This window comes from Rhinichthys klamathensis, unplaced genomic scaffold (assembly GCF_029890125.1).
Source record: "Rhinichthys klamathensis goyatoka isolate OS25496 unplaced genomic scaffold, OSU_Roscu_1.1 h1tg000204l_1, whole genome shotgun sequence".
In the NCBI taxonomy this organism is placed as follows: domain Eukaryota; kingdom Metazoa; phylum Chordata; class Actinopteri; order Cypriniformes; family Leuciscidae; genus Rhinichthys; species Rhinichthys klamathensis.
In genome coordinates this window covers 827,626-855,000 of record NW_026606729.1, presented here as the reverse complement: position 1 = coordinate 855,000, position 27,375 = coordinate 827,626, and the positions used below count along the sequence as shown (strand labels likewise).

The 27,375-nt window shown below is 47.4% G+C and overlaps 3 protein-coding genes across 4 annotated transcripts in view; all 3 read left to right on the top strand.

Annotated features, from left to right (window-relative positions):
* The window catches only part of LOC130096656 (putative uncharacterized protein MYH16), a 329,204-nt gene that overhangs the window by 84,950 nt on the left and 216,879 nt on the right, over window positions 1-27,375 (top strand). The window lies entirely within an intron of this gene.
* Window positions 6,703-11,131, top strand: adprm (ADP-ribose/CDP-alcohol diphosphatase, manganese-dependent). Its single transcript, XM_056263261.1, has 3 exons — window positions 6,703-7,350; window positions 8,586-8,705; window positions 10,748-11,131. The coding sequence occupies exons 1-3, from the start codon at window positions 6,792-6,794 to the stop codon at window positions 11,035-11,037; spliced, it is 969 nt and encodes a 322-aa protein (XP_056119236.1). The 5' UTR covers window positions 6,703-6,791; the 3' UTR covers window positions 11,038-11,131.
* map2k4b (mitogen-activated protein kinase kinase 4b) lies at window positions 12,040-26,657 on the top strand. Of its 2 annotated transcripts, XM_056263258.1 has the most exons (13): window positions 12,041-12,238; window positions 13,443-13,478; window positions 13,636-13,668; window positions 14,377-14,479; window positions 14,751-14,925; window positions 20,434-20,553; window positions 20,651-20,770; window positions 21,298-21,349; window positions 21,438-21,565; window positions 25,107-25,184; window positions 25,259-25,407; window positions 25,808-25,853; window positions 26,415-26,657. In XM_056263258.1, exons 1-13 carry the CDS (start codon window positions 12,127-12,129, stop codon window positions 26,526-26,528), a joined length of 1,266 nt encoding a protein of 421 aa, XP_056119233.1. In that variant the 5' UTR covers window positions 12,041-12,126; the 3' UTR covers window positions 26,529-26,657. The 2 variants fall into 2 exon arrangements, with proteins under 2 accessions (XP_056119234.1, XP_056119233.1); XM_056263259.1 differs by lacking the exon at window positions 13,636-13,668 and having other exon boundaries at window positions 12,040-12,238.

Below are 27,375 nucleotides of genomic sequence, written 5' to 3'. Positions count from 1 at the left end.
TGGCCGGACTCGTGCAGCGCTCCCTCTGGTGGCCGGACTCGTGCAGCGCGCCCTCTGGTGGCCGGACTCGTGCAGCGCTCCCTCTGGTGGCCGGACTCGTGCAGCGCGCCCTCTGGTGGCCGGACTCGTGCAGCGCGCCCTCTGGTGGCCGGACTCGTGCAGCGCGCCCTCTGGTGGCCGGACTCGTGCAGCGCGCCGTCTGGTGGCCGGACTCGTGCAGCGCGCCCTCTGGTGGCCGGACTCGTGCAGCGCGCCCTCTGGTGGCCGGACTCGTGCAGCGCGCCCTCTGGTGGCCGGACTCGTGCAGCGCGCCCTCTGGTGGCCGGACTCGTGCAGCGCGCCCTCTGGTGGCCGGACTCGTGCAGCGCGCCCTCTGGTGGCCGGACTCGTGCAGCGCGCCCTCTGGTGGCCGGACTCGTGCAGCGCTCCCTCTGGTGGCCGGACTCGTGCAGCGCTCCCTCTGGTGGCCGGACTCGTGCAGCGCGCCCTCTGGTGGCCGGACTCGTGCAGCGCGCCCTCTGGTGGCCGGACTCGTGCAGCGCGCCCTCTGGTGGCCGGACTCGTGCAGCGCGCCCTCTGGTGGCCGGACTCGTGCAGCGCGCCGTCTGGTGGCCGGACTCGTGCAGCGCGCCCTCTGGTGGCCGGACTCGGGCAGCGCGCCCTCTGGTGGCCGGACTCGTGCAGCGCGCCCTCTGGTGGCCGGACTCGTGCAGCGCGCCCTCTGGTGGCCGGACTCGTGCAGCGCGCCCTCTGGTGGCCGGACTCGTGCAGCGCGCCCTCTGGTGGCCGGACTCGTGCAGCGCTCCCTCTGGTGGCCGGACTCGTGCAGCGCTCCCTCTGGTGGCCGGACTCGTGCAGCGCGCCCTCTGGTGGCCGGACTCGTGCAGCGCGCCCTCTGGTGGCCGGACTCGTGCAGCGCTCCCTCTGGTGGCCGGACTCGTGCAGCGCGCCCTCTGGTGGCCGGACTCGTGCAGCGCTCCCTCTGGTGGCCGGACTCGGGCAGCGCGCCCTCTGGTGGCCGGACTCGTGCAGCGCGCCCTCTGGTGGCCGGACTCGTGCAGCGCGCCCTCTGGTGGCCGGACTCGTGCAGCGCTCCCTCTGGTGGCCGGACTCGTGCAGCGCGCCCTCTGGTGGCCGGAGTCGTGCAGCGCGCCCTCTGGTGGCCGGACTCGTGCAGCGCGCCCTCTGGTGGCCGGACTCGTGCAGCGCGCCCTCTGGTGGCCGGACTCGTGCAGCGCGCCCTCTGGTGGCCGGACTCGTGCAGCGCGCCCTCTGGTGGCCGGACTCGTGCAGCGCGCCCTCTGGTGGCCGGACTCGTGCAGCGCGCCCTCTGGTGGCCGGACTCGTGCAGCGCTCCCTCTGGTGGCCGGACTCGTGCAGCGCGCCCTCTGGTGGCCGGACTCGTGCAGCGCTCCCTCTGGTGGCCGGACTCGTGCAGCGCGCCCTCTGGTGGCCGGACTCGTGCAGCGCGCCCTCTGGTGGCCGGACTCGTGCAGCGCGCCCTCTGGTGGCCGGACTCGTGCAGCGCGCCGTCTGGTGGCCGGACTCGTGCAGCGCGCCCTCTGGTGGCCGGACTCGTGCAGCGCGCCCTCTGGTGGCCGGACTCGGGCAGCGCGCCCTCTGGTGGCCGGACTCGTGCAGCGCGCCCTCTGGTGGCCGGACTCGTGCAGCGCGCCCTCTGGTGGCCGGACTCGTGCAGCGCTCCCTCTGGTGGCCGGACTCGTGCAGCGCGCCCTCTGGTGGCCGGACTCGTGCAGCGCGCCCTCTGGTGGCCGGACTCGTGCAGCGCGCCCTCTGGTGGCCGGACTCGTGCAGCGCGCCCTCTGGTGGCCGGACTCGTGCAGCGCTCCCTCTGGTGGCCGGACTCGTGCAGCGCTCCCTCTGGTGGCCGGACTCGTGCAGCGCGCCCTCTGGTGGCCGGACTCGTGCAGCGCGCCCTCTGGTGGCCGGACTCGTGCAGCGCGCCCTCTGGTGGCCGGACTCGTGCAGCGCTCCCTCTGGTGGCCGGACTCGTGCAGCGCGCCCTCTGGTGGCCGGACTCGTGCAGCGCTCCCTCTGGTGGCCGGACTCGGGCAGCGCGCCCTCTGGTGGCCGGACTCGTGCAGCGCGCCCTCTGGTGGCCGGACTCGTGCAGCGCTCCCTCTGGTGGCCGGACTCGTGCAGCGCGCCCTCTGGTGGCCGGACTCGTGCAGCGCGCCCTCTGGTGGCCGGACTCGTGCAGCGCGCCCTCTGGTGGCCGGACTCGTGCAGCGCGCCGTCTGGTGGCCGGACTCGTGCAGCGCGCCCTCTGGTGGCCGGACTCGTGCAGCGCGCCCTCTGGTGGCCGGACTCGTGCAGCGCGCCCTCTGGTGGCCGGACTCGTGCAGCGCTCCCTCTGGTGGCCGGACTCGTGCAGCGCGCCCTCTGGTGGCCGGACTCGTGCAGCGCTCCCTCTGGTGGCCGGACTCGGGCAGCGCGCCCTCTGGTGGCCGGACTCGTGCAGCGCGCCCTCTGGTGGCCGGACTCGTGCAGCGCTCCCTCTGGTGGCCGGACTCGTGCAGCGCGCCCTCTGGTGGCCGGACTCGTGCAGCGCTCCCTCTGGTGGCCGGACTCGTGCAGCGCTCCCTCTGGTGGCCGGACTCGTGCAGCGCGCCCTCTGGTGGCCGGACTCGTGCAGCGCTCCCTCTGGTGGCCGGACTCGTGCAGCGCGCCCTCTGGTGGCCGGACTCGTGCAGCGCGCCCTCTGGTGGCCGGACTCGTGCAGCGCGCCCTCTGGTGGCCGGACTCGTGCAGCGCGCCCTCTGGTGGCCGGACTCGTGCAGCGCGCCGTCTGGTGGCCGGACTCGTGCAGCGCGCCCTCTGGTGGCCGGACTCGTGCAGCGCGCCCTCTGGTGGCCGGACTCGTGCAGCGCTCCCTCTGGTGGCCGGACTCGTGCAGCGCTCCCTCTGGTGGCCGGACTCGGGCAGCGCGCCCTCTGGTGGCCGGACTCGTGCAGCGCGCCCTCTGGTGGCCGGACTCGTGCAGCGCGCCCTCTGGTGGCCGGACTCGTGCAGCGCTCCCTCTGGTGGCCGGACTCGTGCAGCGCGCCCTCTGGTGGCCGGACTCGTGCAGCGCGCCCTCTGGTGGCCGGACTCGTGCAGCGCGCCCTCTGGTGGCCGGACTCGTGCAGCGCGCCCTCTGGTGGCCGGACTCGTGCAGCGCTCCCTCTGGTGGCCGGACTCGTGCAGCGCGCCCTCTGGTGGCCGGACTCGTGCAGCGCGCCCTCTGGTGGCCGGACTCGTGCAGCGCGCCCTCTGGTGGCCGGACTCGTGCAGCGCGCCGTCTGGTGGCCGGACTCGTGCAGCGCGCCCTCTGGTGGCCGGACTCGTGCAGCGCGCCCTCTGGTGGCCGGACTCGGGCAGCGCGCCCTCTGGTGGCCGGACTCGTGCAGCGCGCCCTCTGGTGGCCGGACTCGTGCAGCGCGCCCTCTGGTGGCCGGACTCGTGCAGCGCTCCCTCTGGTGGCCGGACTCGTGCAGCGCGCCCTCTGGTGGCCGGACTCGTGCAGCGCGCCCTCTGGTGGCCGGACTCGTGCAGCGCGCCCTCTGGTGGCCGGACTCGTGCAGCGCGCCCTCTGGTGGCCGGACTCGTGCAGCGCTCCCTCTGGTGGCCGGACTCGTGCAGCGCTCCCTCTGGTGGCCGGACTCGTGCAGCGCGCCCTCTGGTGGCCGGACTCGTGCAGCGCGCCCTCTGGTGGCCGGACTCGTGCAGCGCGCCCTCTGGTGGCCGGACTCGTGCAGCGCTCCCTCTGGTGGCCGGACTCGTGCAGCGCTCCCTCTGGTGGCCGGACTCGGGCAGCGCGCCCTCTGGTGGCCGGACTCGTGCAGCGCGCCCTCTGGTGGCCGGACTCGTGCAGCGCTCCCTCTGGTGGCCGGACTCGTGCAGCGCGCCCTCTGGTGGCCGGACTCGTGCAGCGCGCCCTCTGGTGGCCGGACTCGTGCAGCGCGCCGTCTGGTGGCCGGACTCGTGCAGCGCGCCCTCTGGTGGCCGGACTCGTGCAGCGCGCCCTCTGGTGGCCGGACTCGTGCAGCGCGCCCTCTGGTGGCCGGACTCGTGCAGCGCGCCCTCTGGTGGCCGGACTCGTGCAGCGCGCCCTCTGGTGGCCGGACTCGGGCAGCGCGCCCTCTGGTGGCCGGACTCGTGCAGCGCGCCCTCTGGTGGCCGGACTCGTGCAGCGCGCCCTCTGGTGGCCGGACTCGTGCAGCGCGCCGTCTGGTGGCCGGACTCGTGCAGCGCGCCCTCTGGTGGCCGGACTCGTGCAGCGCGCCCTCTGGTGGCCGGACTCGTGCAGCGCTCCCTCTGGTGGCCGGACTCGTGCAGCGCGCCCTCTGGTGGCCGGACTCGTGCAGCGCGCCCTCTGGTGGCCGGACTCGTGCAGCGCGCCCTCTGGTGGCCGGACTCGTGCAGCGCGCCGTCTGGTGGCCGGACTCGTGCAGCGCGCCCTCTGGTGGCCGGACTCGTGCAGCGCGCCCTCTGGTGGCCGGACTCGTGCAGCGCTCCCTCTGGTGGCCGGACTCGTGCAGCGCTCCCTCTGGTGGCCGGACTCGTGCAGCGCTCCCTCTGGTGGCCGGACTCGTGCAGCGCGCCCTCTTGTGGCCGGACTCGTGCAGCGCTCCCTCTGGTGGCCGGACTCGTGCAGCGCTCCCTCTGGTGGCCGGACTCGTGCAGCGCTCCCTCTGGTGGCCGGACTCGTGCAGCGCGCCCTCTGGTGGCCGGACTCGTGCAGCGCGCCCTCTGGTGGCCGGACTCGTGCAGCGCGCCCTCTGGTGGCCGGACTCGTGCAGCGCTCCCTCTGGTGGCCGGACTCGTGCAGCGCTCCCTCTGGTGGCCGGACTCGTGCAGCGCTCCCTCTGGTGGCCGGACTCGTGCAGCGCGCCCTCTGGTGGCCGGACTCGTGCAGCGCGCCCTCTGGTGGCCGGACTCGTGCAGCGCGCCGTCTGGTGGCCGGACTCGTGCAGCGCGCCCTCGGGTGGCCGGACTCGTGCAGCGCGCCCTCTGGTGGCCGGACTCGTGCAGCGCGCCCTCTGGTGGCCGGACTCGTGCAGCGCGCCGTCTGGTGGCCGGACTCGTGCAGCGCTCCCTCTGGTGGCCGGACTCGTGCAGCGCTCCCTCTGGTGGCCGGACTCGTGCAGCGCGCCCTCTGGTGGCCGGACTCGTGCAGTGCGCGTGTGAAATACAGGATCGGCTTCAGCAAAGGAGAACTGGGAGGAATCATGTGTTTTTAATAGGAAAATAAGGAAGAGTCAAAATATTTGTACTGTATCACATGAGTGTATGTCATGTCAGTGTCTGCACAGTTCAGGATGTGTTTTTATTTATTTATTTATTTATTTTAGCATGAATTAAAAGCTAAAATGAATCTCAGAAATGAACGTTTGTTTTGATTAACCTGCTTATGAACAATTGAATTTAAAAAATAATTATAATTCTTGCGTTTAATTCTAATATATATATATATATTCAATTCAATAAAAAAATTGCTTAATTGGCATGACTGTAAATAATGCAATACTGTCAAAGCTTGGAATACATAGAATAATAATAAAAATAAAAATAATAGAAGAAAATATTATAACACAACATAAATTTAAATAAACAGTGTAACAAATTAGAATATGTCTGAACATTTGATACCTCAGTGTTTTAACACACACACACACACACACACACACACACACACACACACACACACACACGCACACACACATTACTGAGAGTCAATGTGGTGGGCAGTAGGGCAGCACACTGAGGTCAGATACAATACACACATTACACACACATTCACCTGCTGTCACTCAGGCTGGCTGGTGTATATATGTATACATATATATATAATATATATATATATTGACAGATATCTCAGACTTTCATATTTGTGTGTGTGCATGTATGTAAATAAATAAATGAACTAAATTAATAACTTTTTTACAACAAAAATGGACCATCATTGAACTTACTAAAGCTGGATGTTACATCTTGTCACTATAGTAAATTAATAACTACAAATTATGCATAATCACATGCAACTAACCCTAAACCAAATCATATAGTAGGCTAAATAGCTAATCAAAGTCCCCCTGTGGTGAAAATCCAGCTCTAATGTTGTTTATGTGGTGTTTTTAATATGCTTTAAGACACACCATGTGTAAGTTCATAAGTCGACAGCATTGCTGAGTATTTTCTGCTTAAAACTGCAGTGAGCCAAAGACAGTCTCAAAAACACGGTTTGAAATCGCTGGTGTTTCTGACGTCACAAACGACCTTGTAACCAATCAGATCAACGTGTGATCGCCAACCAGTGGATCTCTGAGCTGAGGGAGTGAGTGGAGGCGGGGCTCATTTGCATATTCATAGAACCGTGCATACTAAATGAGGCGAGGGTGTCGAGTTACATTCAAGATATTTAATATGTATAAAATATAATATAAATATTTTATATTATAATTAAAATTAAATTAAAATTTAATATAAAAAAAACATTTAATATGTCATTTTGGTGATCAAAGATGAGTTTTAAGGGATATAATTATTGATAACGGGGGACTTTAATATTACTCAGTCTTATGTTTTGATGTGTGCTCGAGTTTTACACGGAACGCGAGGCGTTGGCAACCCTGTCTGACCCCCCCCCCCACACACACACTCTGTGATGGTATGTTCCACGAACTGTCAACTGAAGGCCAATCTTTCGCTGTCATTACATGACAAACTCTGACCATACTCTGAACTGGCAGCGTTTACACCACACGCGTTTCTGATCGGCTTCTCGGAAGATGGAGGATCGCGCGCGAGCGCTCTTTTCTTTCGGGATAATCGCGGACGTCCAGTTCGCAGATATAGATGATGGGACGAACTATCGGAGGACCAGAAGACGCTTCTACAGGAACAGCGTCGCGTTGCTTCGGGACGCGGTGCGGCACTGGGAGGAGACGCGCGTCAGCTGCGTCATTCAGCTCGGAGACGCTATCGACGGACACAACAAGAGCCGCGACGCGTCGGAACGAGCGTTAGACACGGTGATGGCTGAGTTCGAGAAGAGTTCGGTGGACGTGCATCATGTGTGGGGGAACCACGAGTTCTACAACTTCAGCAGGGAAACTCTAATGGCCTCTGCGCTGAACAGCGCGGGGAAAGCCGGAGCCGGAAGTGACGAACTCATCGCGGGCGACATTTACGCGTATGAGTTTAGCCCCGCCCCCAGGTTTCGATTCGTGCTTCTGGACGCGTACGACGCGAGCGTCATCGGGAGAGACGCGAGCAGCGAGAAGCATCAGCAGGCCATGAAGCTGCTGCAGAAACACAACAGCAACGCGGACCTCAACCAGCCGCCAGGTGCTGACCTCTGACCCCTGACCTCTGACCCCTGACCGCTGTCCCCGTCCTAAACTTCAGAAGCCTGATTTAGTTTTTTCTTTGTATAAAAAAAAAAAATAATAATAATATTTGGGAAATATTTTTTTTCTATTAAGTTACATTATTATGTTTTCCCCCCCAATTCATTATAGTACTGAACTAGATTTATTTATTCACTCACTCATTTACACATTTTTAGTCTATTTCTTTTTTTATTAATTTGTTTATGTATTTTTTTTCTCTCAGTTTTCCTCCAAACAGGGTCTCTGGGCTAAACAAACCCAGTGGAGCTACAGTTGCTTATTAACAAGATCCTAACTTATTATAAACAAGTAAAATGAACAGAATGAACAATACTTCTACGGCATTTATTAATCTTAGTTCATATTAATTTCAACATTTACTAATACGTTATTAAAATCAAAGGTTGTATTAGTTAACATTAGTTACTGCACTGTGAACTAACATGAACAAACAATGAACAGCTGGATTATTATTAACTAACATTAACTAAGATTAATAAATACTGTACAAATGGATTGCTCATGTTAGTTTATCTGATGTTAACTAATGAACCTTATTGTAAAGTGTTACCTATATATACATTAAAATATCATTCAAATGTACACTCACATGATATGAAAACTCTAGACATTTCCCCCCCTGTATTGATTATTACCAAAACACAGGCAGATTACATATGAAATATCTGTAAATATAGACTGGCCACATCAAAAGAAGAACATGTAATACATGCAATAAGTGCATTTAAACAAACAACTTATCTATTTTTTGATGCAAGTTTAATAGTTAAAGACACCTAATCTAAAGTGTGACCGTTTCATTTATAAGTCTTAAGTTTTATACCTATTATACTAAGTTTTTTTTACAGGAAAGTTATTCTACACTGTAAAAAAATTAGTTTCAACTCAAAAAAGTAAGTGTTCATTCTGTGCTGCTTTAAAATGTTACGTTGAGTCAACTGGAAATGTGAAGTTGTATTAAGTGACAGCTTGGATATTTGAGGTATCGTTAAATCCAGTAAAGTTATTCTAACATTAATTGCAACAATCATTTTTTTACTGACATGACCAGCCTTATCACGCAACAGACCGTTGATTAATAACATCAATCATGTGTGCAGTATATAGTGGGCATGTGAAACATGTGCTTGGTGATTAACACTGAGGCGTTGTTCATGTGCTCTCCTGCAGTGTGTGGGCTGGAACAGAGGTTTGTGAAGTTCAATGGAGGCTTCAGTGCGGAGCAGCTTCAGTGGCTCGACCGAGTCCTGACCCTCGCGGACCAGAGGCAAGAGAGAGTCACGCTCTTCAGTGAGTATATATCTATATCTATATATCCTACGCCCGAACGCAAACCCTCAGCCAGAGGCAGGAGAGAGTCACGCTCTTCAGTGAGTATACACTCACCTAAAGGATTATTAGGAACACCATACTAATACTGTGTTTGACCCCCTTTCGCCTTCAGAACTGCCTTAATTCTACGTGGCATTGATTCAACAAGGTGCTGAAAGCATTCTTTAGAAATGTTGGCCCATATTGATAGGATAGCATCTTGCAGTTGATGGAGATTTGTGGGATGCACATCCAGGGCACGAAGCTCCCGTTCCACCACATCCCAAAGATGCTCTATTGGGTTGAGATCTGGTGACTGTGGGGCCATTTTAGTACAGTGAACTCATTGTCATGTTCAAGAAACCAATTTGAAATGATTCGAGCTTTGTGACATGGTGCATTATCCTGCTGGAAGTAGCCATCAGAGGATGGGGACATGGTGGCCATAAAGGGATGGACATGGTCAGAAACAATGCTCAGGTAGGCCGTGGCATTTAAACGATGCCCAATTGGCACTAAGGGGCCTAAAGTGTGCCAAGAAAACATCCCCCACACCATTACACCACCACCACCAGCCTGCACAGTGGTAACAAGGCATGATGGATCCATGTTCTCATTCTGTTTACGCCAAATTCTGACTCTACCATCTGAATGTCTCAACAGAAATCGAGACTCATCAGACCAGGCAACATTTCTCCAGTCTTCAACTGTCCAATGTTGGTGAGCTCTTGCAAATTGTAGCCTCTTTTTCCTATTTGTAGTGGAGATGAGTGATACCCGGTGGGGTCTTCTGCTGTTGTAGCCCATCCGCCTCAAGGTTGTGCGTGTTGTGGCTTCACAAATGCTTTGCTGCATACCTCGGTTGTAACGAGTGGTTATTTCAGTCAAAGTTGCTCTTCTATCAGCTTGAATCAGTCGGCCCATTCTCCTCTGACGTCTAGCATCAACAAGGCATTTTCGCCCACAGGACTGCCGCATACTGGATGTTTTTCCCTTTTCACACCATTCTTTGTGAACCCTAGAAATGGTTGTGCGTGAAAATCCCAGTAACTGAGCAGATTGTGAAATACTCAGACCGGCCCGTCTGGCACCAACAACCATGCCACGCTCAAAATGGCTTAAATCACCTTTCTTTCCCATTCTGACATTCAGTTTGGAGTTCAGGAGATTGTCTTGACCAGGACCACACCCCTAAATGCATTGAAGCAACTGCCATGTGATTGGTTGATTAGATAATTGCATTAATGAGAAATTGAACAGGTGTTCCTAATAATCCTTTAGGTGAGTGTATATCTATATCAATATATCCTACGCCCGAACGCAAACCCTCAGCCACGTATGGGGTTCCAACCCTGTAAGACTTTCGTTCATCTTCAGAACACAAATTAAGATATTTGTGATTAAATCTGAGAGCTGGATCACTCCTCCATAGGCTTCTAAGGGATTGAAACTGGCCGGCCCAGAAAGTTATTAAAGACATCGTTAAAATAGTCCGAGTGACTACAGTGGCTCAACCTTAAGTTTATCAAGCGACGAGAATACTTTCTGTGCGCAATTTTTTTTTTACTTTATTAATTTTGTTCTGTGTGGGCCTCGGAGTGAGTTCACGAGACCGCCACGAGTCGACGCATGTGCGAGAACTGAGAAGATGTGGTGCACACCTGACGGGTCGGTGCAGAACCCTCCGTCATGATCGTGTCCCGAGATGAAGATCACCACGCTCTTATGAGCGCGCAGGACCGAGACGGGTCTCGATGTAGTGTTAAAAATGGTTCTAAAGTGTGCATTTCCTGAATGTCCGAATCGTGAGAAACCAACGAGAAAACGTAAAAGTGCCGCACAATGAACGGCTTACCTTTCACACTTTCCATCAGATGATCGTGAGCGCCATCTTCTCAGTTCTCACGCATGCGTCACGGCTAATCCTGTAACCCTGAGTTTGTTAAACTACCATCATGGGACAGGCTCCTGGTCTTGATGTGATGTGTGATGTGTGTGTGTGTGTGTGTGTGTGTTTGCAGGTCATCTCCCCGTTCACCCGGATGCCACGGACTCCATCTGTCTGGCCTGGAACTACGAGGAGCTTCTGTCGGTCCTGCGCGCTCATAAGAGCGTGGTGATCTTCATCTCGGGACACGATCATGACGGAGGGTTCTGCACCGACCCGTCAGGCGTGCACCACATCACACTGGAGGGGGTGATCGAGACGCAGCCCGACACCAGCGCCTTCGCGACGGTGTACGTGTACGAGGACCAGATGCTTCTCAAGGGCAGTGGAAGAACCGCAGACAGAGTCCTCAAATATCCATGAGAGATTACTGTCGATGAAGGATGGCATTAAAACAAACAAACACCATCTGTATGATCATCTCAGTCTCTGCTGTCGCATCTGAGTTTCATTAACTTCATAAGATGTGTTTATGTGTAAACAGCACTATTGAGTCAACCAGTGGATCTCTGAGCTGAGGGAGTGAGTGGAGGCGGGGCTCATTTGCATATTTATAGAACCGCGCATACTAAATGAGGCAAGGGTGTCGAGGTACATTCAAGATATTTTAAGGCATGAAGAATCTTTTTTCAACGGAAAAACGTTTCAATGTGTAATTTTGGTGATCAAAGATGAGTTTTAAGGGATAAAATGATTGACTAAAGTTGGACTTTAAATAAATAAAAAATGCTGCATGTATCAGATTTAGAATTATATTTATTGCCAAATATGTTTACACACAAAGAATGATAACTGTATATACATTATATATAAATAAATATATATATATAATTTTACATGTGTGTAATTAATTACATTTTTCTTTTTTATTTATATTACTGCTGTCAAATTCGATTAATCGCATCTAACAAAAGTTTATATATATATATATACACATATATTTACAAACTGTTAAGTTGGATTGTTCTATGCATTTTTATGCCAACAACAAATGAAATAGGAGAAAATAATATTAGAAATGTCCATATATATATATATATATATATATATATATATATATATATATATATATAATGTTTATTTTTTTACATTGTATACAGACTTCTGAAAAAGTTTGTTTCAAGTTATACGTTATCTGACACAAAAAATGCCATGTTAGCTTTTGGATGATCCCTCGAGCGGGGAGTTATCGTGCACATGGCAACCTCAAACACACACACACACACACACACACACACACACACAGTTCTAAGCGGCGCAGTTCCAGTTTCTACTCAGCGAACCAGACAGTCCTGTCCCGCCTGAGGACCTTTCACCCCTGACCCCTCATTTCTAAACTCAACCGAATGGGGTGCGGAACCCTCCACGGTTTCCCCCAGTAGTGTGTGTGTGTGTGGTGTGTGTGTGCGCTGAAGAGTCGCTCTGCTGCTGCTGGAATCAAGCAGATCCACAATGGCGACTCACAGTCCCAGTAACAGCAACTCACCAACAACCCCGTGTATCAGGAGCATCAGCGCCGCGGGACCCGTGATGCAACACCTGAGCAACATGAGCAACACGCAGGGTAAGACACACACACACACACACACACACACACAACCGCACGAGCTTCAGGTGCTGGTGCATCGTGAGCTCAGCTCAAGTGTTTAGGCCAGGCCTGCTCTCTCTCTATCTCTCTCTCTTCCCGACGCGTCGTGTGTATACAGTGTCACAGTGTGTGTGTTACAGTGTTTCTGAAATGTTTTAGTCCCCGTTCTTAGGCTGCTTTGCTCTGGTGAGGCTGTAGGCCTTCTCACTGACGTGTTTGTTTTGTTTTGTGGAACCAACCCGACGCTAAATGAGCTGTTCCTCTCAGTGCTGTCCATCTAGACCACTCACTAGGGTGTTGAACACGCACCTTGTTCAGTACTGTAACAGAATCATAATGATACTTCAATGCTACATTTATGCATTAATGTTACATTTATTCATTTGGCAGATGCTATAATGTTACTTTTATGCATTTGACATATTATAATGTTACATTTATGCATTTGATAGATATTATAATGTTACTTTTATGCATTAATGTTACATTTATTCATTTGGCAGATGCTATAATGTTACATTTATGCATTTGACAGATATTATAATGTTACTTTTATGTATTAATGTTACATTTATGCATTTGACAGATCATACAATGCTACATTTATGATTTAATGTTACATTTATGCATTTGACAGATCATACAATGCTACATTTATGGATTAATGTTACATTTATTCCTTTGGCAGATATTATAATGTTACTTTTATGTATTTGGCAGACAATAAAATGTAGTATTTATGTTTTTGGCAGATATTATAATGTTACTTTTATGTATTTGGCAGACAATAAAATGTAGTATTTATGTTTTTGGCAGATATTATAATATCACAGTTGCTATTATGCATGATACAGTAATGTTAATGCTCTATAGATAAATGCATGCAGGAGTTATCAATTACATGCATAACCCAGACAGCACCACCGTGTCGGCTCAGATCCGGGCCACATCTGGAACATGTGGATTCATCGCGTATGTGGGCCGGATCTGGGCCGACACGGTGGTGCTGTCTGGGAATGAAACACATGAGCCTAAAGAATGATTAATAGCACTATTAATTTAATATCATGTGTTTTATAGCTATTAATAGCTCGTGTTTTTCCATTGAGCCGAACATTCTGTCAGTGTCATTGATTGTTTGTTGTCATTTGTAAATTATTTATTTTTCCTCCTCGTTCAGATTCCAACACATGCTGGAGGTGTCAGAATGAAACAGGTACACACACACACACACACACACACACACACACACACACACACACACACACACACACACACACACACACACACACACACACACACACACCTCATTCTTATTTACACCTTCATCATCATCTGCATGCGTTTTCATCATTGTTTTCCTTTTCCTGTAGGGTTTCAGATAAATCTGACTGGAGTAACCCAAAGTAAGCCGGTTTTCTGTGCTATTGTAATCTCTCTGCGGGTTCTCTCCAGAACACAGGATGATTTCAAACGGTTTAAAGCCAGAGTTCACTCAGAGACACTGTCATCAGTTTCGCTCCTCTTCACAACACAAATGAAGATATTTGTAAGTTTTCTGTCTAATCACCCAAAACTCTTAACGCTTCAAAACCTTCATAAAGTTTTTTAGTTTATTTTATTTTAGTTTTTATTCACATATAAACACGCATACATAGACCAATGGAAGCTCAACCGTATTTTTTTTACCATCTCTTTATGAGTGTTTTGAAGCGTCAGAGTTTTGGGTGAACAGACTTTCAAAGGAGGGTCAGAAAACTCAATTTCATTACAAATATCTTCATTTGTGTTCTGAAGATGAAGGAAAGTGTCATGGGTTTGAACGACACCAGGGAGAGTAAATGATGACAGAATTTACGTTTTTGGGTGAACTGTCGCTTTAAGAGAGCCACTTATGAATCTAATAGTCTAGAATAATTATGACTTTTTTTGAAGAAGTTGTGATTAGTGCGTGTCCAAAAGATATAGCAAACAGCACTTCACTAGTTGTTTTCAATCATCTGGAATCATCTCTCATTTTTTATTCCCATTTTCATTTCTTACTTCCTGTTAAATTAGTTTACTGTGTTTTTAAATGCAAAACATGAAACTGTGAACATTCTTCTCCATCACAGGTAAACGCAAAGCACTAAAGTTAAACTTTGCCAATCCACCGGTCAAACCGACCACTCGTCTGCCCATCGTCACGCCGGCTCCTCCTTTCCAGAATCCACACATGTGAGTGCGTCACCACACACACACACACACACACACAGCTCACTCGTGCCATATTTGATGTTACATATGCAGAGAACTATAAGTGATGTTGATTTCCCCGAGCTCATCTCAGAAAATCACTGTTTGTTTGAACAACTCAGCTCTGGCTCGACCAATGGTGTGAGTTTGGGGGCGGGGCTACCGGTTTGCCCAGCCAATAGCAGATGGGTTCAGGAAATCAGTTTGATAAGTCATTATTTCTGCATGTAAAAAGCCTCTCGATGACTTTCAGAGAGCGTCTGCGCACACACAGCATCGAGTCCTCGGGGAAGCTGAAGATTTCTCCGGAACAGCACTGTGACTTCACCGCCGAGGACCTGAAGGATCTGGGAGAGATCGGGAGAGGAGCGTACGGCTCCGTCAACAACATGGTGCACAAGCCCAGCGGGCAGATCATGGCCGTCAAGGTGATGCACATGCACATACACTACTGTTCAGAAGTTTAGATGTATAATGTAAATCAGCTGTTTTCATTGTGAAACTACACTCACCTAAAGGATTATTAGGAACACCATACTAATACTGTGTTTGACCCCCTTTCGCCTTCAGAACTGCCTTAATTCTACGTGCCATTGATTCAACAAGGTGCTGAAAGCATTCTTTAGAAATGTTGGCCCATATTGATAGGATAGCATCTTGCAGTTGATGGAGATTTGTGGGATGCACATCCAGGGCACGAAGCTCCCGTTCCACCACATCCCAAAGATGCTCTATTGGGTTGAGATCTGGTGACTGTGGGGGCCATTTTAGTACAGTGAACTCATTGTCATGTTCAAGAAACCAATTTGAAATGATTCGAGCTTTGTGACACAATGCTCAGGTAGGCCGTGGCATTTAAACGATTACACCACCACCACCAGCCTGCACAGTGGTAACAAGGCATGATGGATCCATGTTCTCATTCTGTTTACGCCAAATTCTGACTCTACCATCTGAATGTCTCAACAGAAATCGAGACTCATCAGACCAGGCAACATTTCTCCAGTCTTCAACTGTCCAATTTTGGTGAGCTCTTGCAAATTGTAACCTCTTTTTCCTATTTGTAGTGGAGATGAGTGGTACCCGGTGGGGTCTTCTGCTGTTGTAGCCCATCCGCCTCAAGGTTGTGCGTGTTGTGGCTTCACAAATGCTTTGCTGCATACCTCGGTTGTAACGAGTGGTTATTTCAGTCACTGTTGCTCTTCTATCAGCTTGAATCAGTCGGCCCATTCTCCTCTGACCTCTAGCATCAACAAGGCATTTTCGCCCACAGGACTGCCGCATACTGGATGTTTTTCCCTTTTCACACCATTCTTTGTAAACCCTAGAAATGGTTGTGCGTGAAAATCCCAGTAACTGAGCAGATTGTGAAATACTCAGACCGGCCCGTCTGGCACCAACAACCATGCCACGCTCAAAATGGCTTAAATCACCTTTCTTTCCCATTCTGACATTCAGTTTGGAGTTCAGGAGATTGTCTTGACCAGGACCACACCCCTAAATGCATCGAAGCAACTGCCATGTGATTGGTTGATTAGATAATTGCATTAATGAGAAATTGAACAGGTGTTCCTAATAATCCTTTAGGTGAGTGTATAGTAAAGTGTAATTTATTCCTGTGATCAAAGCTGAATTTTCAGCATCATTACTCCAGTCTTCAGTGTCACATGATCCTTCAGAAATCAATAATAAAATGAATAAATGAGGGTAAAATAAATGAATACTTTCATCAAAAATACAATTCATGAAGGTCACATTAAATTGATCAAAAGTGAAAAGACATTTATATTGTAAAAGATTCTATTTCAAATAAATGCTATTCTTTTGAACTTTCTATTCATCAAAGAATCCTGATAAAAAAAAAATGTATCACAATTTCCACACAAAAATGAAGTGTTTCTGAACTGAAAATTCATCTTTGATCACAGCAATAAATTACTTTACTATATATTCACAGAGAAAACAGCTGATTTAAAGTGTAATAATATGTCACTGTTTTTAGTGTATTTTTTATCAAATAAAAAGCTTTTGAACGGTAGTGTTTATAACGGAGTGTCTATTTCCACCGAATGCAAACAGCCCGCCTGATTGGCAGTTGTGAGTAACTCCGCCCACCAGTGTTTGATTGACAGGAGAAACCTGTCTGAGAACAGCAGTGTTGTGGAGAGGCGTTTATCTGAAGAAAAAATTAAGAAAATATTCAAAAAGTGCAAATAAAGTGGTATTTAATGGTGGGAATAAAGTGTTGAACGAGTAGAGTTAGGGTTCGGTGTAAGACAGGAGACAAGTAATGCCCTAATAAAGCAGAATGAATTTATGATTTTAATAAATATAATCTTATACACTCACACTGTTTTATAATGTACTACAATACACTGAGATAGCAAGACGTATCTAATAACTTCTTCTATTACTGTTTAGACTTGGTGCACATAGCCACTGCAAATAATAGGCAGGTTTATTTATATTGCACATTTCATACACTATGGTAATTCAAAGTGCTTTACACAGAAAGGAATTAATATAATAATATAAAAATAAAAATAGAACTAGTTTTTTTCCCAGTCATTTTATGGTTTAGGATGTTCCCACAAACACTGACCAGCATCCGCCCAAACGGCATTATTTTTATGTGTGCAGGTCTTAAATAATATCTTCAAAAGCCTTAACTTTGTCCTTAATTTTAAAACCCCTGCAGAAACCCTGTGTTCGAGAGAAACCCTGTGTTTGAGAACCGAGAGGAAGATGATTCTGTGTGATTGTGCTTGCGCCCTCTAGAGTCAGACAGACGCCACTGCTCCTCAGTCGTTCTGTTCTAGGTACAACATGAACAATTTAAAAACATCCGCAAGAATAGAATCTGCTTCTGATCAATAGTTTCATAATTGTCTGTCAAAGCAGAAGTGAGAGAGGCTCTGTTCGTCTAAACGTGCGGGGTGTGTGTGTGTGTGTGTGTGATCTGTATCAAACATGTATTCATTACTTCAATGAGCTCATTGTTTCTGCATTAAATTATTACATTGTTTAAATTAATACATTTTTCACTAACTGTGATTCTGTATATGTACATTTCTGAAATGCATAACTCAGTCAGTCTCCTCTGATAACAGATCACTGTAAACTGTAATGTGGACTCATGCATTTTCTGTAAAGCTGCTTTGGAACGATGTGTACTGTGAAAAGCGCTGTACAGATAAACATGAGTTGAGTTGAGTTGAGTTGTGTTCCTGCAGTGCAACCGCTCCACTGTTAGTAGAGTAGTTGAGGAGTTGAGGAGTTGAGGAGTTGAGGAGTTGAGGAGTTGAGGAGTTGAGGAGTTGTTGAGTTGTTGAGTTGAGTTGTTGAGTTGTGTTCCCGCAGTGCATCCGCTCCACTTTGAGTTGTTGAGTTGAGTTGAGTTGTTGTGTTCCCGCAGCGCATCCGCTCCACGTTGAGTTGAGTTGTTGTGTTCCCGCAGCGCATCCGCTCCACGTTGAGTTGAGTTGAGTTGAGTTGAGTTGTTGTGTTCCTGCAGCGCATCCGCTCCACTGTGAGTTGAGTTGAGTTGTTGAGTTGTTGAGTTGAGTTGAGTTGTTGTGTTCCCGCAGCGCATCCGCTCCACCGTGAGTTGAGTTGTTGAGTTGTTGAGTCGAGTTGTTGAGTCGAGTTGTTGAGTCGAGTTGTTGAGTCGAGTTGTTGAGTCGAGTTGAGTTGAGTTGTGTTCCCGCAGCGCATCCGCTCCACTGTGAGTTGAGTTGTTGAGTTGTTGAGTAGTTGAGTAGTTGAGTAGTTGAGTTGTTGAGTTGAGTTGAGTTGAGTAGTTGAGTTGAGTTGTTGAGTTGTGTTCCCGCAGCGCATCCGCTCCACGTTGAGTTGAGTTGAGTTGAGTTGTTGAGTTGAGTTGTTGTGTTCCCGCAGCGCATCCGCTCCACTGTGAGTTGAGTTGAGTTGTTGAGTTGAGTTGTGTTCCCGCAGCGCATCCGCTCCACTGTGAGTTGAGTTGTTGAGTTGTTGAGTAGTTGAGTAGTTGAGTAGTTGAGTAGTTGAGTAGTTGAGTAGTTGCGTAGTTGCGTAGTTGAGTAGTTGAGTAGTTGAGTAGTTGAGTAGTTGAGTAGTTGAGTAGTTGAGTAGTTGAGTTGTTGAGTTGAGTTGAGTTGAGTAGTTGAGTTGAGTTGTTGAGTTGTGTTCCCGCAGCGCATCCACTCCACGTTGAGTTGAGTTGAGTTGTTGAGTTGAGTTGTTGTGTTCCCGCAGCGCATCCGCTCCACTGTGAGTTGAGTTGAGTTGTTGAGTTGTTGTGTTCCCGCAGCGCATCCGCTCCACTGTGAGTTGAGTTGAGTTGTTGAGTTGTTGTGTTCCTGCAGCGCATCCGCTCCACTGTGAGTTGAGTTGTTCAGTTGAGTTGAGTTGTTGTGTTCCCGCAGCGCATCCGCTCCACTGTGAGTTGAGTTGAGTTGAGTTGTTGTGTTCCTGCAGCGCATCCGCTCCACTGTGAGTTGAGTTGTTGAGTTGTTGTGTTCCCGCAGCGCATCCGCTCCACCGTGAGTCGAGTTGTTGAGTCGAGTTGTTGAGTCGAGTTGTTGAGTCGAGTTGTTGAGTCGAGTTGTTGAGTCGAGTTGTTGAGTCGAGTTGTTGAGTCGAGTTGTTGAGTCGAGTTGTTGTGTAGAGTTGTTGTGTAGAGTTGAGTTGAGTTGTGTTCCCGCAGCGCATCCGCTCCACTGTGAGTTGAGTTGTTGAGTTGTTGAGTAGTTGAGTAGTTGAGTTGAGTTGAGTTGAGTTGAGTAGTTGAGTTGAGTTGTTGAGTTGAGTTGTTGAGTTGTGTTCCCGCAGCGCATCCGCTCCACGTTGAGTTGAGTTGAGTTGTTGTGTTCCTGCAGCGCATCCGCTCCACTGTGAGTTGAGTTGAGTTGTTGAGTTGAGTTGTTGTGTTCCCGCAGCGCATACGCTCCACTGTGAGTTGAGTTGAGTTGAGTTGTTGAGTTGTTGTGTTCCTGCAGCGCATCTGCTCCACTGTGAGTTGAGTTGTTGAGTTGAGTTGAGTTGTTGAGTTGTTGAGTTGAGTTGAGTTGTTGAGTTGAGTTGAGTTGAGTTGTTGAGTTGAGTTGAGTTGTTGTGTTCCCGCAGCGCATCCGCTCCACTGTGAGTTGAGTTGTTGAGTTGAGTTGAGTTGTTGTGTTCCCGCAGCGCATCCGCTCCACTGTGAGTTGAGTTGTTGAGTTGAGTTGAGTTGTTGAGTTGAGTTGAGTTGTTGAGTTGAGTTGAGTTGTTGAGTTGTTGAGTTGTTGAGTTGAGTTGAGTTGTTGTGTTCCCGCAGCGCATCCGCTCCACTGTGAGTTGAGTTGAGTTGTTGAGTTGAGTTGTTGAGTTGTTGTGTTCCCGCAGCGCATCCGCTCCACTGTGAGTTGAGTTGAGTTGTTGAGTTGTTGTGTTCCTGCAGCGCATCCGCTCCACTGTGAGTTGAGTTGTTGAGTTGAGTTGAGTTGTTGAGTTGAGTTGTTGAGTTGTTGAGTTGAGTTGAGTTGTTGAGTTGAGTTGTTGTGTTCCCGCAGCGCATCCGCTCCACTGTGAGTTGAGTTGTTGAGTTGAGTTGAGTTGTTGAGTTGTTGAGTTGAGTTGAGTTGTTGTGTTCCCGCAGCGCATCCGCTCCACTGTGAGTTGAGTTGAGTTGTTGAGTTGAGTTGTTGAGTTGTTGTGTTCCTGCAGCGCATCCGCTCCACTGTGAGTTGAGTTGTTGAGTTGAGTTGTTGAGTTGTTGTGTTCCCGCAGCGCATCCGCTCCACTGTGAGTTGAGTTGAGTTGAGTTGTTGAGTCGAGTTGTTGAGTTGTTGTGTTCCCGCAGCGCATCCGCTCCACTGTGAGTTGAGTTGTTGAGTTGAGTTGTTGAGTTGTTGTGTTCCCGCAGCGCATCCGCTCCACCGTGAGTTGAGTTGTTGAGTTGAGTTGTTGTGTTCCCGCAGCGCATCCGCTCCACCGTGGACGAGAAGGAGCAGAAGCAGCTGCTCATGGATCTGGATGTGGTGATGAGGAGCAGCGACTGCCCGTATATCGTCCAGTTCTACGGCGCTCTGTTCCGCGAGGTCAGATGATGAACACACACACACACACACACACACACACACACTCACTGCTTCTGTGTCGCACCGGACTGACCTGTGTGTGTGTGTGTGTGCGCAGGGCGACTGCTGGATCTGCATGGAACTGATGTCTACCTCCCTCGACAAATTCTACAAATATGTATATTGTGCATTAGATGATGTCATTCCAGAGGAAATATTAGGCAAAATTACATTAGCAGTAAGTGACTGATTTCATACATCAACAAAAGGTTATTTATTGTTGTAGTGGTAGTAATAATACTAATGATGATAATGATAATAATAATAATAATAGTAATAATAAAAACTGATAATAAAATAAAATCCTAATAATTTTTTTATTACTATTATTAAAGAGTGATGTCAATAATACCTTTAGTAAAATGTAAAAAATATATAAGTAAAAATAATAGCGATTTATGAATCTTTAATATTTATTTAATGATAACTATATTTTCTTACAGTGAAATATTCCAATGTATAATATATTTATTAATATTATTAATTATCATTATTATAAATAATGATAATAACAATAATTTAATAATAAAAATTACAGTAATAATAATAGTAGTAATAATAATTCTATATTATTATAAACAATATTAATGATAATAACACTGATTTTTACAATACAATTTAGCATGCGTTTATAATTATTAATGATATAAAAAATTATTAGGTATTCATCATAATTATTATTGAAGTGAAGTCTTGTGTGTGCAGACTGTGAAAGCACTGAATCACTTGAAAGAAAACTTGAAGATCATCCACAGAGGTGAGTTTCCCAGCTGAAGCAATTACAGCATTAAATCACTTGTTTGTTTCCTGACGCTGGAGTGAGTGAAGGCTGGGCTTGTTTTCAGACATCAAACCCTCCAACATTCTCCTGGACCGAAACGGCAACATTAAACTGTGTGATTTCGGCATCAGTGGACAGCTGGTCGACTCCATCGCCAAGACCAGAGACGCCGGCTGTCGACCGTACATGGCTGTGAGTGACGCTCTCTAATGATGATGATGAATGTGATGGTGATGATGAATGTGATTGTGATGATGATGAATGTGATGGTGATGATGAATGTGATGGTGATGATGAATGTGATTGTGATGACGATGAATGTGATGATGGTGATGATGAATGTGATTGTGATGACGATGAATGTGATAATGGTGATGATGAATGTGATGGTGGTGATGATGAATGTGATGGTGATGATGAATGTGATGGTGGTGATGATGAATGTGATGGTGATGATGATGATGAATGTGATGGTGATGGTGATGATGATGATGAATGTGATGGTGATGATGATGATGAATGTGATGGTGATGATGATGATGAATGTGATGATGATGATGAATGTGATGGTGATGATGAATGTGATTGTGATGATGATGAATGTGATGGTGGTGGTGATGATGAATGTGATGGTGATGATGAATGTGATGAATGTGATGGTGATGATGAATGTGATGAATGTGATGGTGATGATGAATGTGATTGTGATGACGATGAATGTGATGGTGATGGTGATGATGAATGGTGATGATGATGAATGTGATGGTGATGATGAATGTGATGATGATGATGATGATGATGAATGTGATGGTGATGGTGATGATGATGATGAATGTGATGGTGATGATGATGATGATGAATGTGATGATGATGATGAATGTGATGGTGATGATGAATGTGATTATGATGATGATGAATGTGATGGTGGTGGTGATGATGAATGTGATGGTGATGACGATGAATGTGATGGTGGTGGTGATGATGAATGTGATGGTGACGATGAATGTGATGGTGATGATGAATGTGATGGTGATGATGAATGTGATGGTGATGATGAATGTGATTGTGATGATGATGAATGTGATTGTGATGATGATGAATGTGATGGTGGTGGTGATGATGAATGTGATGGTGATGATGAATGTGATGGTGATGATGAATGTGATGGTGGTGATGATGAATGTGATGGTGATGATGATGATGATGATGAATGTGATGGTGATGGTGATGATGATGATGAATGTGATGGTGATGATGATGATGAATGTGATGGTGATGATGATGATGAATGTGATGATGATGATGAATGTGATGGTGATGATGAATGTGATTGTGATGATGATGAATGTGATTGTGATGATGATGAATGTGATGGTGGTGGTGATGATGAATGTGATGGTGATGATGAATGTGATGGTGATGATGAATGTGATGGTGATGATGAATGTGATGAATGTGATGGTGATGATGAATGTGATGAATGTGATGGTGATGATGAATGTGATTGTGATGACGATGAATGTGATGGTGATGGTGATGATGAATGGTGATGATGATGAATGTGATGGTGATGACGATGAATGTGATGGTGATGGTGATGATGATGAATGTGATGGTGATGATGAATGTGATGATGATGATGATGATGAATGTGATGGTGATGGTGATGATGATGATGAATGTGATGGTGATGATGATGATGAATGTGATGATGATGATGAATGTGATGGTGATGATGAATGTGATGGTGATGATGAATGTGATGGTGATGATGAATGTGATTGTGATGATGATGAATGTGATGGTGGTGGTGATGATGAATGTGATGGTGATGATGATGAATGTGATGGTGGTGGTGATGATGAATGTGATGGTGACGATGAATGTGATGGTGATGATGAATGTGATGGTGATGATGAATGTGATGGTGATGATGAATGTGATGGTGATGGTGATGATGAATGTGATGGTGATGATGAATGTGATTGTGATGATGATGAATGTGATTGTGATGATGATGAATGTGATGGTGGTGGTGAGGATGAATGTGATGGTGATGATGAATGTGATGGTGATGATGAATGTGATGGTGGTGATGATGAATGTGATGGTGATGATGATGATGATGAATGTGATGGTGATGGTGATGATGATGATGAATGTGATGGTGATGATGATGATGAATGTGATGGTGATGATGATGATGAATGTGATGATGATGATGAATGTGATGGTGATGATGAATGTGATGGTGATGATGAATGTGATGGTGATGATGAATGTGATTGTGATGATGATGAATGTGATGGTGGTGGTGATGATGAATGTGATGAATGTGATGGTGATGATGAATGTGATTGTGATGACGATGAATGTGATGGTGATGGTGATGATGAATGTTGATGATGATGAATGTGATGGTGATGATGAATGTGATGATGATGATGATGATGAATGTGATGGTGATGATGATGATGAATGTGATGGTGATGATGATGATGAATGTGATGATGATGATGAATGTGATGGTGATGATGAATGTGATGGTGATGATGAATGTGATGGTGATGATGAATGTGATGGTGATGATGAATGTGATTGTGATGATGATGAATGTGATGGTGGTGGTGATGATGAATGTGATGGTGATGACGATGAATGTGATGGTGATGACGATGAATGTGATGGTGATGACGATGAATGTGATGGTGATTATGAATGTGATTGTGATGATGATGAATGTGATTGTGATGATGATGAATGTGATTGTGATGATGATGAATGTGATGGTGGTGGTGATGATGAATGTGATGGTGACGATGAATGTGATGGTGATGATGAATGTGATGAATGTGATGGTGATGATGATGAATGTGATTGTGATGATGATGAATGTGATGGTGGTGGTGATGATGAATGTGATGGTGATGATGAATGTGATGGTGATGATGAATGTGATGAATGTGATGGTGATGATGAATGTGATTGTGATGACGATGAATGTGATTGTGATGATGAATGTGATGGTGATGATGAATGTGATGGTGATGATGAATGTGATAGTGGTGATGATGAATGTGATGGTGATGATGAATGTGATTGTGATGATGATGAATGTGATTGTGATGATGATGAATGTGATGGTGGTGGTGATGATGAATGTGATGCTGATGATGAATGTGATGGTGGTGATGATGAATGTGATGGTGGTGATGATGAATGTGATGGTGATGACGATGAATGTGATGGTGATGACGATGAATGTGATGGTGATGATGAATGTGATTGTGATGATGAATGTGATGGTGATGATGAATGTGATTGTGATGATGAATGTGATTGTGATGACGATGAATGTGATTGTGATGATGAATGTGATGGTGATGACGATGAATGTGATGGTGATGATGAATATGATGGTGATGATGAATGTGATGGTGATGATGAATGTGATTGTGATGACGATGAATGTGATGGTGATGATGAATGTGATGGTGATGATGAATGTGATGGTGATGATGAATGTGATTGTGATGACGATGAATGTGATTGTGATGATGAATGTGATGATGATGATGAATGTGATGGTGATGACGATGAATGTGATTGTGATGATGAATGTGATGGTGATGATGATGAATGTGATGGTGATGATGATGAATGTGATGATGATGATGATGATGAATGTGGTGGTGATGATGATGATGAAGAAGATGTGTTGTGGTGTTTTCAGCCGGAGCGGATCGACCCCAGTGCCTCCAGACAGGGTTACGATGTTCGCTCAGACGTCTGGAGTTTGGGAATCACGTTGGTACGTCTCCACTCACTCTCTTCAGGTCCTGATGATGTAAGAGTGTGTGACGCAGGTGTGTGTGTGTGTTGCAGTACGAGCTGGCGACGGGACGCTTCCCCTACCCCCGCTGGAACAGTGTGTTTGATCAGCTGACTCAGGTGGTGAAGGGAGACCCTCCTCAGCTCAGCAGCTCCGAGGAACGCCAGTTCTCTCCCAAATTCATCCAGTTCGTCAATCTATGGTGAGCTTCCAAACCTGGGCCTGAACGATCATGTGATCACCTCATCATGTGACACGTCTGTTTGATCATGTGATCACCTCATCATGTGACACGTCTGTTTGATCATGTGATCACCTCATCTTGTGACATGTCTGTGTGATCATGTGACACGTCTGTTTGATCATGTGATCACCTCATGTGACACGTCTGTTTGATCATGTGATCACCTCATCTTGTGACATGTCTGTGTGATCATGTGACACGTCTGTTTGATCATGTGATCACCTCATCATGTGACATGTCTGATCATGTGATCATCTCATCATGTGACATGTCTGATCATGTGATCACCTCATCATGTGACACGTCTGTGTGATTATGTGACACGTCTGTTTGATCATGTGACTCTGCCTTCCTACAGCCTTACGAAGGACGAGTCAAAAAGGCCAAAGTACAGAGAACTGCTGGTACGTCAATCCTGCCGGAGCTTTTCAACCTTTACATTGTGCTTTTTAATGAAAACATTTAAAAATACTTGTGTACAATTATATATTTTTAGGGATGCACTATTGGATTATTGGTCAGTATTCTTTTTTTTTATTGCATATTTAATTGTACATGCTAATTTTCCCTATTTTTTACATGTAGATGACCTTTTCTGCTCACATAGTTCATCTTCAAGAACACTAAAATTGACACTGACATATGCAATCTTTAGCAGGTCTAAAAATTAATATTCTTTTGTACTTTACGTTATAATGGCGGGATGCACTCATAGGATTTAAAGTGATTCTATTTTTTCAATTTAGTTATTTAGACAAAAAAAAATACTTTGAAACATCGACAGTGTTATTGAACTGAATAATGAGCTTCAGAATTTTCCATATTCAATGAAGTTAGCATCAGTGATTCTGTTTATTACTGTGAAACTGTAGAAATAAAGCGGACTCAACGTTCACCGTTGGCCGTAGCCTGAAGGTAGTGATGTAGGACTGTAATATGGATGTGTGTGTGTGTGTGTCCTGCAGAAGCATCCGTTCATCCTGATGTACGAGGAGCGAGTGGTGGACGTGGCGTTGTACGTGTGTAAGCTCCTGGATCAGATGCCAGTGTCTCCCAGTTCTCCCATGTATGTTGACTGATGGTGAGCGGTCTGTAACTCGCACGGCCCGGTCACCATGTGGTGTTCATACAGCGTCAGCCCGTAACCAGCCCACATTTCACTGCGCTTCCCCCGTCACGGCCGGCCTCAGCGCTTGCTCTCTGACGTCAGGCACCAGCGCTTCTTCTGCACGGCGAACACTGGCTCCTCCTCCGCGCCTCGCCTCGTCTCCAGAGCAAACATTCGGAAATCAAGAACAAGGACTGAACATAGGAAGATTTGTTTAAAAATGTGCTTAAAACAAGAACAAATATCTTGTTTTCCCTTTGGATGAAGATCATTCTTCTGACTCCGTTGGCAGATTTTGATTTGGTTTTAAGCACAAACATTTTTCGCTTCATTTTGATTGAAATTTCCGAAAACAAGACTTAATATCTTCTGTAATTTCCCTTCTCCAGTAATTGTGTCTTGATTTAAGAATGTTTGGATGTTTGTGCTGGGAAGCGAGACAGAAACACTGAGGAAGAACATCATCATCTTCAGTCTGGAGCCGTCGCAGAGCAAGCGCTGAATGCAGGATTTGTGCTCATGTGTGAAATGAGAGTCTTGGTTAAGGGTCTGAGTATTTCACATCGTTTATGTGTGTGAACACATGATTGAAAGTCCCAAAACATTTTGTGCAATAAGAACGGGCTCTCATTTAAAAGCCATTTACATCACGGTATGTAAACAAGCTTCAGATTCAGCAAAACAGCCTTTCTGTGTGTGTGTGTGTGTGAAATCATTTCGGAATATTAACAAGCAAAACTTGAATTTGCTCATTTAAGAAGACAAAGACCATCAGATCAAGTGTAATAGTTGCTGATGTAGATGTTACATGTCTTCAT